The sequence below is a fragment of the Puntigrus tetrazona genome, chromosome 20, assembly GCF_018831695.1.
Source record: "Puntigrus tetrazona isolate hp1 chromosome 20, ASM1883169v1, whole genome shotgun sequence".
NCBI lineage: Eukaryota > Metazoa > Chordata > Actinopteri > Cypriniformes > Cyprinidae > Puntigrus > Puntigrus tetrazona.
The window spans coordinates 15,320,570-15,333,224 of record NC_056718.1 but is presented as its reverse complement, the minus strand read 5'-3'; the positions used below and the strand labels follow the sequence as shown (position 1 = coordinate 15,333,224).

The 12,655-nt window shown below is 37.3% G+C and overlaps 1 protein-coding gene across 1 annotated transcript; it reads right to left on the bottom strand.

Moving 5' to 3' along the window:
- Window positions 1-347: 347 nt before the first annotated feature.
- Window positions 348-10,512, bottom strand: ywhaqa (tyrosine 3-monooxygenase/tryptophan 5-monooxygenase activation protein, theta polypeptide a). The gene is made up of 6 exons (XM_043219481.1): window positions 10,366-10,512; window positions 9,230-9,653; window positions 3,878-4,001; window positions 2,914-3,077; window positions 1,571-1,666; window positions 348-1,426 (listed from the first exon to the last, which is right to left on the bottom strand). Exons 2-6 carry the CDS (start codon window positions 9,521-9,523, stop codon window positions 1,367-1,369), a joined length of 738 nt encoding a protein of 245 aa, XP_043075416.1. The 5' UTR covers window positions 9,524-9,653; window positions 10,366-10,512; the 3' UTR covers window positions 348-1,366.
- Between the last annotated feature and the right edge of the window lie 2,143 nt (window positions 10,513-12,655).

The window sequence follows — 12,655 nt, the reverse complement described above, 5'->3', positions numbered from 1 at the left end:
AATGACGTCAATAAGAATTGTGGTTTAATGTTTGCATTTCCCTGTCGTCGTATCTGGTTTTATGAAAAGCTAATGGCTTCGATCCAGGTCTATTAGTTGTTAGTCCACCGCCAACGCTGACAATTTTATTTAGTTTAGTTCTTTTTAGAAAGTTGGCCAACATTGAATGCGTTTAAATCGCTTTATAGAAGTGACTAAAGTATTAATGGCCACCAAAGATGGTTATAATAAATTAAGGGACAGAATTAAACGTCACATTTATGTAAGCAACGCAAATAAAAACCCCGTTGAATTACATTAACTCACAAAAAGTCACCATGACGGACACATTTCAAGACAAAACTGTATGGTTTATAAAATGGTCATTTTAATTCTTGTTACATAGCTGTTATGTAGGGCTTGTACATTTTCACAAGGCTTTTGGGGGGACTACAGTCAATGATTAGCAAAAACACAAGTGGTCCAAATAACTATTGACATCACTTGACAAATCAAACATCCTCTCAACATGTGCATAAACCTGCAATGAAAAGTACTTAACCAAACTGTGGAACAAGTATGCAGTATTGGTTCCCATTCCAGTGTATATTGAAAAATGGGCATGCATGATATTTTAAATTTTTTTTCCATTTTTTTTTCTCTTTATATCATCACAAGCCATCGCAAGGTAACACATTATAGTGAAAACCATAACCAGGCAGGAGTGTTTGTGACCTTCATGATGAAGATATGATTTAAATGGTCTATGAAAAGTGCATACTTGGCTGAGCAAAGCTAGCTGACTTGATACATCAGACAGCAGCCTTCCAATACTAAAGCACAGGCCCATTTTAAGCCAACACTATGACGGTCAACAAGACATTTATCTCATTCAAGTGTAACGCTGATCTCCCTAGAGAGACATATAATGGAAGGTGATATAGCAGGACAGGAACTAGCCATGCTTGAGGCAAAACGTTTTGCATTTTGTGACCGACACTTCCAATGTTTCAGTTCACCAGAATATACACACTAGTCGCTTTGTCACAATTAAAGGACAATTGATTTTATGTGAGGCTAATACTTTTCTACAGCAGACACTGCACATATAGAAGGCCAAAGGACAAAAACACGAAACCGAGGAGTGGAAATGTTACTTTAACTTAATATTTACTTTCATTACAACCACAAGCCAGGTGGTGGAAAACGGAGGAGGAAAAAAAAAAAAAAATGACTGATTGGAATTCCACACTCACAGCTCATTGGTAATGATCATGGGCTTACATGGCTAGAATAATCATAAGTGAAACAATAAGGAATGAAGAAGTGTAAAAAGTCGTCTTTTTCCAGGATTCTTTTTCTTTCATTTGTGGACTGATGTGGGTGTTTAGTTCTCTCCTCCGTCTCCTCCTTCACCCTCATCTGCAGCGTTGTCAGAGGTCCATAACTAATTAAAAACACAAACGAAACAAAAAGCTGCGCTTGAATACTGAACATTTACATTTTGAATTCTCATTATGACTTATCAAAAACACACTGCGTAGTCTCAGAGACTTTTCTGTAGGTCAGCACGACCTCCTTTGTAACTCACTGTGAGGTTGTCTCTAAGCAGCTGCATGATGAGTGTGCTGTCTTTGTACGAATCTTCATTCAGTGTATCCAGCTCTGCGATGGCTTCGTCAAAGGCCTGCAAGCACAAGGCCACAATAAGTTGAAGTATGTGAAGAACCACACAAGCCAAGCCCCTGGTATGTGAACCACGTGTCTGATAAAATTCAAAGCTTGAGGAAAAGCTAAAAATCAAGAAAGGTAGGTAAAATTCCCATATTTCCATCCGTTGGAATGTCCCTGTACTGAGCTAAAAGTCTATTTAAAGCTGAAGTCCTCTACTACCAACACCTAAAACAATGATATAATGAGCCCCAACCCTCTGTTACTGTTTTGAGAAACACCTGTAAAATTCTGTCATTTATTCACCCTCATATTAGGAGTGGGTGATATGGGGAAATCTCAAGATTTTTTAGAAATATCATGATTCATAATTTCATTATGATTCTGTCATATTTTATATGACATGACATTTTTCCAAGTTGTTTGAGCATAACAGCCAAACTAATGTTCCTATTATGAAAAAAAAAAAAGTCTAGATAACGATATTAAAAAGAATGGCAGATAATTAAGCCAAAGCCTTTTTTTTTCCTTTTGTTTTAAAAAAAAAAACAAAAACAAAGATACATTACAAATACATGCTTTTAGATGCATGCATTAGGACATAAAAAAATGAATGAAGAAATAAAAATAAAACACTATATAAATTGATTCCTCTTAAAGCAACCATATTAAAGCTATTAGCCAATAGTGAGTGATTTTTCTGTGTTTTGTTTTAACATTAAAGGAATAGTTTACACAAAAACAATCTTTGTCCAATCTGTAATGTTTTATCTTATACCATAATTTGCTCACTAGTTCATAGTATACCATAATTTGTTCACTAGATGCTGCTCCACAGTGACTTCCATACTATTTTTTTCCTACTATCAAATTAAACTATCTTCAAAATACCTTCTGTGTTCAGTAGGCAGTATCAGTTGCGATTAATTGCACATAATGTATTATTGCAACAGTATTACAAATTCGGTACCTTTTTTCTTAAAACAAAAATATATTAACATTTACATACAATAAAGAAATTAACTGGTTAAAGTGCAAAAGAATTTTAAAAAAGCGGTTTATAAATTACTTTTATAATTAATTTTATATAAAGTACCCAAGATTAATAAATGTTTGGAACAATTTGAAAAATCTTATGGGTATGGAATGACATGATTTTCATTTCTGGATGGATCGTGAGACACACACAGTGTCAGAAATGTGTGCAGTAATTAAACTACTAAGTTAATAGCAACAGAGTGGTGTTGTCATCTAAACACCTACTTGTTTGGCCAGAGCACAAGCCTGCTCAGGAGAGTTGAGGATCTCGTAGTAAAAGACAGAGAAATTGAGAGCCAGTCCGAGACGGATGGGGTGTGTGGGCTGCATCTCCTTCTTACTGATGTCAAAAGCATCCTGGTAGGCGCCTTGAGAGTTGGTTATCGTTTCTGTAGTGACAAAAAAAACAAAAAAAACAAAACAAGTGATACGATATTACATTAGTGATCCGTAAAACAACGAGCAACGAGTCTAGCAATGTTTTTTTTGTCTTAAAACAAAGCTCTAGGAATGCGGCCCTCTTAATCCTTTTACTGGACTCCAAGTTCCTCTTTAACCAAGATAATATTTAAAAAAAAAACATTACCATGTAAAATATTTATAAACACACACACACACCTGGTTGTAATAAATTTGAAAATATGATGTCAGTTCAATGCGCATATACATGGCTGTACAACATGAATATAATAAACAAGAAAATAAGAACTGTCAATCACATCATGCCTTAATACAATATTTAAAAGCATAACAGGCACTCATTTTCAAATCAAGACCACGTAAACCCTTAAGGTCAAGATGGTAAAATATCCTGCAGCATTAGATGCACGAACATGTATCATGAGGTATATTCTATCTGGTTTTCCATGACTGCTCCTGTTCTGCCTGCCAGAAGGGAAATAAAGGCCCCAGAAGACTGTCTTCCAGAAGGACAAGCAGCTGACTCAAAAAAGGTGCAGCAAACACCCTAGGGCACTTAAAAACTCGGCACAGAACCCAGACTCATTCATCCTGAACTTGAAGTCCAAAGACCCAATTTGGCCCAGAGCAAAGCACAAGATGCAGCAAACGAGGTCTCCCAAACATGGCCCAAAGTTGCGCAACAGAAATCCGAGATGGAAACATTTGTGCTAAACTACGAGAAACATGCATATCCAGCTCTTTTATTCACAACAGAAATAACACTTACCCTTCCTGTCATCTCCTGAGGCAACCTCTGCAAGATATCTGTAGTAGTCACCCTTCATCTTTAAATAGAAGACTTTGCTCTCAGCATTTGTTGAGTTCTTGATCAAATATTTGCCCAGCAGTCCCTAAGGGTGGGGAGAGAGAGAGGAAGTGTAAGGATAGACGCTCTACCCTAAACAAATCTACTACAACAGAAGCAATTAATTGAAACGGCTGAAGTATTATTACAAACATGAAATATGAACTGAAAAACCAAGCACAACGTTTCTCGCATTTTATAACAAGAACAAAAAAAGTTCTCCTCCAAAGCAGTTTGAGGTTACTACGCAACTGATACTCAGCATCTTCCCCAGTTCACCACATTCTGGGCGTTGGTGGTTCAGTAGGGCTGTTAGACAAACCATGCAAACAAATAAAAAGAGAACGGTGCAGACTTCCTGTGTGACAGCCTGGCTTTTTCAACGCTCAGCCTGTTATTTTAGATCTGCTGTGCCAACCATGTACATTTCCCCACTTTCAAAGGAAAAACAAATGTTAAAAAAAAAAAAAAAAAAAAAAAAAAAAGAGAGCAGGAATGAGGAAACAAAAAAGAGAAAAGACCAAGACATGAAAAATGACATCAGCGCAGTTAATCTAAAGAGGGCAGTCATGATACTCTGGCCCCACATGACCCTGCGACTGCACAGCCACATCACATGTGCTTCCTAATGCCTGATTTAACAGCACAAGCACTTTAACACACACACACACACAACGCGTGTCAGAACATAAAAGCCACTGCCACCATTGAGGCAATAAAAATGAAACATTACATTTATATTGAAGAAACCATAATGCTTTCTGGATTTCTTCCAAATTTTTATAAAAGCATGTTAAGTATCTGATATAAACTGAGTAACTGAACACAGATGGAATAAAGGTCACCTTGGGAACAGAAGATGCAGACAATCTCACGTAAACCAAAAACACTTAGAAACGGCAACTGCATCCTGAATCTAGTGTTAAGAGAATCGTAGTTCATGTTTCCTATTTTATGACAATTTTTTAAAAAATTAAACCGTATTCATCAGAGAATCCTAGAAATCGCATACCAAAGCTCACAGCATTTATTTGACATAGAATTAAAACATTATAAAAGGTCTTTACTGGCTCTTGGACAATTCACTGTATCCTTGCTAAATAAAAGCATGAAGAAAGAAAACAGCAGTATGTTTTATGCAGACTACCATATTCATATATCGTGCCATGAAGCCATCAGTTCATTCCAGCATCAAAGGGAAAGTCCTACAGGGACCCAAAAAAGCTTTATGTAACATTAGGAAGGATAAAACGAGAAACTAATGCACTGTCATTTTCAATCTCCTAATGAAAGTTGTTTAAACATCAGTGTTCGCTGCCTGCTGTTAACAGCAACTAACGTTTAAATGCTAAATGTCAGAAAAGCAAGCATGACATTTAACCCAACTTTACAAATTCATCAGTTTCACAAGAAAATAAACTTAGCTCTAACGTCCATGAAGCCAAGGATCTCTTTCCTCTGTGACATCCAGTAATCTGCACATGACGGTACAAAGTGGAATAAGAGTAAACAATGTACAGAAATGGAAACAAACAATTAGGTAGTCATTTCCTGAGGTTAAGTGTTTTCAAGGGCAAAATGGTGAAGGGTCACGTGCTTGTAAATTGTAGTGCTTAAACCAGCAAAGTTTTAGCAACTATGCCATAAAACACACTGATTCCTACAGTTCCTACACTAAGATTAAACAGTTCCTCTGTTTTAAACATCTTTCAGATCAACTGATTTCAGCATCATTTCTATACTATTGTCTAAATATTTTACTTTCGGAAAAAAATTTTTTTTTTTTTAGGGATGCACGGAATTAATAATTCTTAGCCGAAGCTGAACAAAATGAAACTGAAGACTGAAGTTTATCACATTTTTCCCCATATAATTAATCAAAATGTGTTTCATCTAGCTTTAAGGAAAAAAAATAATACATATACTACACCAGCAGTGCACAATTTAACTTAAAATTACTACGTTAGCAAAATAATATTTGAAAAATAGTATTTGTTGGACCTCCTTGAATCAGGCATGCATTTTTTACTGTATACAAATAAATGCAGCTTTGCTAAGCAGATGACAATTCTTTCAAAACAGGAAAAAATATTATAGATCTTAGTAAGGTTTTCATGCATTTTTTAAAAAAAAATTAACTAAGAAGCATATTGTTTTAGCGCAATATGGACTAACAAGCAGATACACCACAAGCTCCTGCAGGTTATATTTACTAATCATTCGTCATTTCACGATATCAGTCATCACACAGTAACCAGCAACAGCCACTCTTTCTCTTCTCTTCAGGGACATGAGATGCAGCGCTAAACAGTCCGTGCTTGTAATTATTGTAGTGTTCTCAGCCCTATATTTAATTCCATCATGTCATTGTTTGGCATAATTTATTTGGTCTTTTCGGTTGTTTGACCAATTCCTGATCCACATTCTCTCACACACAAACAAAAGCTTTATTTTTGAAATAAATATTACTTATAAATTTAAAGTTTGCTTTAGTCAACACTAACATAGGTAATTTTGAATGACTATCACTGGAGAAAGATTCATTTGCAGTCACTTGGTGTATCAGTGGCAAATTACAACATACTAACCAATCAAACCTTAACCGCTTGTTAGTCAATGACAGGCTTCACAGAGTCATGCCATTTAAACAACACACTAATGGACATCCTCCCTGTGTTTCTTCAGCCTTTGACCTTTTTGTCTTCAGACACTCTCTATTCTTTGTCTGACAGGAACCCAGCTCTTTAAATGCCCTCCCTCCCCTTTCAGCATAAAGAGATGCAGAGAAAACAGGAGCTGACATGATGATGTGCACGTCCATTTCCTGTCACCCTGTGCAACATTATACGTACCCTACAGCATGCACGCACACATTCTCCCCATTACAGGACAGGCCCCTCATGTTAAGGATACCCCTCCACACAGACGGATTAGTTTGCCACAATCCTGAAAAAAACTGCACCATTTAAAAAAAAAAAAAAAAACAATACAACAGTCAACTGCGAGGCAACGCATCACAACGGAAAGTAACTGAGGTCACTTGTTTCCACTCACAAATATTTTCTATCTGCAGAATGTGACAACCATGAAAGCTCCTTTGCTAGATCTATGCAGGTAATGTGAGCTGGAGGTCCACAAGACTTCTCAGCTGATCAGTGAAACCCATCATGACAGGGGAAGCTGCTGAATTATTAGCTCCTTGTCTGACAAACCTTTTTAATATGCAGCCTAGTTGGAGTTTAAAGCATAGATTGCATTACAAATTAATACTCATAACGGTGTGGCTTGTACATTTTACATGATGCCCTACTTTTAATCAAATTAAAACCAAATGTTATGATGCTTTTTTTTTTTTGATCTGCTGTTGCAATAAGACAGACACCGAGCTTGTGATCTGGTCAGCTGATATAATGAACAATACACACAAATTATTGTACTGGAATTTCTCTCTTTTGAAGTCCTTATGTATCTTCTCCTATGTTTCTTAAGTATGTCAAAGCATTTTATTTTAAAACAGCAAATACTGTTTTTGGTCTAGGTTTTTTTTTAATTAATCAAAACAACAAAGCGTTTTAAAGACCACCATTAAAAACTCTGCCATTACGTTTTTCTTTTTTTAAATGTGTGAGACTGACTGTATATTAAGGATATATATTTTGCATATATTATATACACTTTTCAAAATATCTTCCTCCGTGTTCCTTCCTAACAGGTTCAGAATGACATTAACGATGAATAATGACAGAATTTTCATTTTAGAGTGAACTATCCCCTTAAATTACCTGTCAGTCCATCAATATTCAATGCTCTTATTTACTGCACATGACAAGAATAGCCTCGTCTTCTCTGCAGCAGAATTTCAACAGGTTTGATAAGCGTGTCAAACAGATGACTGGGCTACCAGGGGAGTGACAGTGGGAATCCAATAGTGATGACACAGAACCTCACTGTCACAGCCTGTGGGAGGAGAGAGAAAGATGCTGTACTTCTGCCTGCAATACATATTGATTGTGAGAAGCTGAAGGCTTGGTTGTTGCTCTCTGCACAACTGCTCTGAGGAATCAATCCTCTAGTAGTTCCACAAGAGCCTCTTACAACAAGAGCACTGTGATGAGGTGCCAAGCTATATAGAACACTGTATTTGGCCGTTTTTCCCCTCCAAGTGCAACTGCTCCATACAGCACTCATTTTGAGATAAAATATGATTATTCTTGATACAATGAAGTTGTGGGGAACACAACCACTGGTTTCAATGTACTGCCAGTGTTGACACTGCTAACTGATGGATCACAGCCAGCTCCTCGTCATGAGTAAACCTTGAAGGCTACATATGCATATGCATTTTTAATCCTCCATATGTACTACTGACACACAGAGGTCAGCCAGGACTTTCAGTACAGAAACAGAACATAAACTAGAATCAGTATTGAGCATGGTCAGTACAAAACAGCACTGAGTACTGGCACTGTATGCTATAGCGATGGCACTGAAAAAGTACACAGCAAAATCAGTACAGGTTTACCGGCTTACAGTACCTATAAAGTCAGTATTAAGTATTGAAGCAAAAAAACAAGTATAGATAGTACAGGCTACTATAGTATAGACTACAGCTAGAATACAGTACACCAAGTGTGATACCTAATGTTAACAATTTTAGCATCTACAGCAAAAGACGATTTAACATTTTGCTCATAAAGTGCACAGTGTAGTTAGATTTCTGTCGCATTAAATGTTTGAGTACTAATTCTGATTGGTTCTCAAGGTTCAGCTGTAAAGAAGAAAAATTACTCCAACAATATTGTTCCTATGCGTATCATTTTATATATATATATATATATATATATATATATATATATATATATATATATATATATATATATATATATATATATATTTTTTTTTTTTTTTAGAGAGAGAGAGAGAGAGAGAGAGAGAGAGAGAGAGAGAGAGAGAGTGAGAGAGAGAGAGAGAGTGAGACAGAGAGAGAGAGTGAGACAGAGAGAGAGAGAGACAGAGAGAGAGAGAGAGTGAGACAGAAGAGAGAGTGAGACAGAGAGAGAGAGTGAGACAGAGAGAGAGAGAGTGAGACAGAGAGAGAGAGAGAGAGTGAGACAGAGAGTATTGATTACAAGATATATTGAGCCAGCCGATTGAGTCAATACAGAGTACAGTTGGTATATAGGCACTGCAGTATAGCAAGTGTAGATCTAGTACAGAAAGTCAGTAGTTAGTACATAGTCAGAATAGGGAATATACTATTATAGGGTACCTTACCAACACTTCGTTGCAAATATCGCGTAATTCCGCCTCCACCTTCTCCCTGTACTCCTTCACCATCTGAAGTTTCTTGTCGTTGCCCTCGGTTTTCTGTTCAATACTCGAGATAACCCTCCAGGCCGACCTCCGCGCCCCGACGACGTTCTTGTAGGCGACTGAGAGCAGGTTCCTCTCCTCGTTGGTGAGCTCGGCTCCCTGCTCCGTCACCTGCTTCATGCACGCGGCCATGTCATCATAGCGCTCCGCCTGCTCGGCCAGCTTGGCTTTCTGAATCAGCTCCGTCTTATCCATGATTTAATCGTTTCAACTCCGGGAAATGGCGAGTCCGGCAAAGAGGGGAGGGAGAGAAAAACAGTGTGTAAAAGGGGAAGAGAAGAGGCTGGCTGGCCGAAGCAGTGAGGATGGAGCGATCCAGGAGCACCTGAGGAGAAAAAAAAACCCTCAGATATCACTGAAGCAAGTACGCGACATCAGCTGAGGCGAGAACTAAGAATTTTAATTCTGAAAGATGTTCAGAGCGGACATAGCACAGCGTTTGGATTTAGAAATATGGTATTTAAGCATATTTTCCCGGCTTTCTGCTCGTCGAGGAAGAAGTGTTGTTATACAACACATATTTTAAGATGTGCACTTACATCACGTGAAGCTGTTTAGAGGCAAACATCAATCAACGTTGATCGCTACCGTCCTAAACATATTATTTAAAGCACAAAATATTTTTTAGAACAAATATAAACCCTTAAATTTCTCCTGTTTCAGTTACTCACGCTTGTCTAGTCTAATACTGTCCATAAACCAGCCAACGGCTAACCTGCTACTAACTGACCACGACGAGTGCCACGATTCCCTGTCACTTCCAACAAAGCTGTCCATGAGGCACGTACGTAAGTTTTAAAAATGGCAAATAATGTAAATGTACAGCTAATTATCGCACGGGGTTTGAATAAAGCGTAGTTCACCTGATAGCGCGTGCAAATGATTCGGTTAGCTTGTGACAGCTAACAACTGCACTTTGCGTTTTACGAAATTACGCGTGGCACCGAATGGTACGATAAAAAATGATCGTATTCGTTATATAACTGAAGTACGGAAGCGCATACGACGGGGAAGAAGAGGAAAGAAAAATGTCCCACCTTGAAGAACGGTACCGACCAGCTACTCCGCAAAAGCTATATCCGCTTTGGGTTGGAGGGAGAAAAAGATTCGCCTTCACCTCAACCGAACCTAAAAGGTGGGCGTGGCTATTACAACGCAAGTCCAATCATGTCTTAGATGTGGCTCGCTTTCTAACGTCAGTCAAGCTAAATTGACCAATAATCGATACTATATTTAGACAAAGGCGGGGTTAGAGGTGGACCACTCTGAGACCGTGGGGTTTACGCCAATTAGAGCAAGTGAGAGGACGTCACGATTATCACGATGGTTACGGCCCCCCCAGATTCTTGTGCACTCAGCGGGCGTGGTTGGATTTAGACTTTTAAACATGGAAAATTGATGATGTGCAAATGTTAGATATATTTACAACCGTGTAAATATATTATATAGACCTTTACTTTGTGTTTGTGTCCTAATGTTTGTAGAAGTCTAAACGTCCCACTCACACGAAGAGCTGTCGGTAATCATGTTTGTGCAATGCTTTTTTAACAATTTGATGCTGACCTCAATTTAACTGTATTTCAATGAACTGCTTACCAGCTGTGCATGAATTGCTTTCATAAGAAGGTGTCTGCTAAATGTTCAAATATCCATATGCATCTATTAATCTTTTAAATAATGTTAAGTGGTAGTATAGGATGTTCAGAATTTTTCAACGCTACACCAACAGGCGACAGATCCACTCTCAATTAATTTAATCAATATTTTAGTTAGATCAATCATTATAAATGTTTTCACTAATGTACAAATTTACAGAAAGGCAAACATTGATACATACGATGAGTGAATCAAACCAAGTCAAATAAGTGTGCTATCACTTACTTTGTGTTCATGCTAAAACGTTCTAAGTAAAGAAAAGGAACACTCAAATTTGACTTTTAAAATGAAACACCCAAAACTGAACCAACAAAAGGAATAAAATGGGGACTGAATTGAAAGTAGTGGACCTTTAGCTCCAGGTCAGACTCGGCTCCGGTCTGACTCCACAATAGGTCACATGGCCAGCTCTGAAACAGGAAAAACTGCAGATCAGTTACCGGGAATGAGCTCTTGCCCTGTAATCCCATTCTTTTGTTATGCCCCAAGGACTGGAAGGGTGTATGGTCTTTTTGTCACTGAATGAAGCTTTTCTGATTCATGACATTGCATTCCTGAACTCTGTTGTGCAACATATAAATACTTTACATTTTTACAGATCAACTTTCACTGGATGTTCCAACCAGCTCATATTTCATTGAATTCACAGAACACTTAGTGACAGAGATGCTAATAGACCAGATTTACCTTCTGGTCAGATCTTATACCACATTACAGCGCTGTCTTTCAAAATCTTCCACTTTATACTTCTACTTGCTCCACTTTATATCCTTCTATCAGGCTTAAAATGTTATGGGGGTATTACAGTGATAGAGAGTAGTAATATACTGAGCTTCCTTCTCAGCACACATCCAGCCTTCTTGACTTATCTAACACTCACATGGAGCCTGAGAGGTGTGGAGAATTTGTGAGAGTCTGCGTATGATGATGAGCGGTGGGCATTTATGTGAAGTTTCTGAACTGCTGTTCCCTCTCTGGCCTCAGGGCTGTAAAACATTCATAAGGAGCGGAAGAGAAAGAGGGAGAGGGAAAGTGTTCCCCTGATTAGAAAAGCCTTAGATAAGAAAGATGTTTCCAGTACGGTTGGTATATGGGACTGTAAGTACCATATACAGTCATATATGAATAATACTATTTCTCATAATTATGGGGCAACATAAAAGAAAATAAAACAATATGGTTTTGATTAAAAATCATAAAGGCCATCAGAGGAGCCATATTCTGATATAGTGCAGATATAAAGGGGAAAAAGTGATACCTCATTTTATTTTACTGATTGATTGACTGACTGATGTACAAAAATGTTTCTTGGATATCTTTCAAATTCTTTAGCAAATCTCATTTATGAGACCTGCTAAATGGACCTTTTCAGGGTAAATGTTTATTCATTTTGCTGTCCTTTCTCTTATTTGACAGCTACTGAAAAACATTTAATCATCAGGATTATTTATGACCTTTAACACAACTATAATATATAACAATTTCATGTTTAATCTGTTTCCTATATCCCTATATAGGATATATATATATATATATATATATATATATATATATATATATATATATATATATATATATATATATATATATATAATTATTCTTGTCTCCTAAGATGAATCGCTTGTTGTATTTCTTATTTGGAAGTTTCTTTGAAAAAAAAAAAAAACTTCT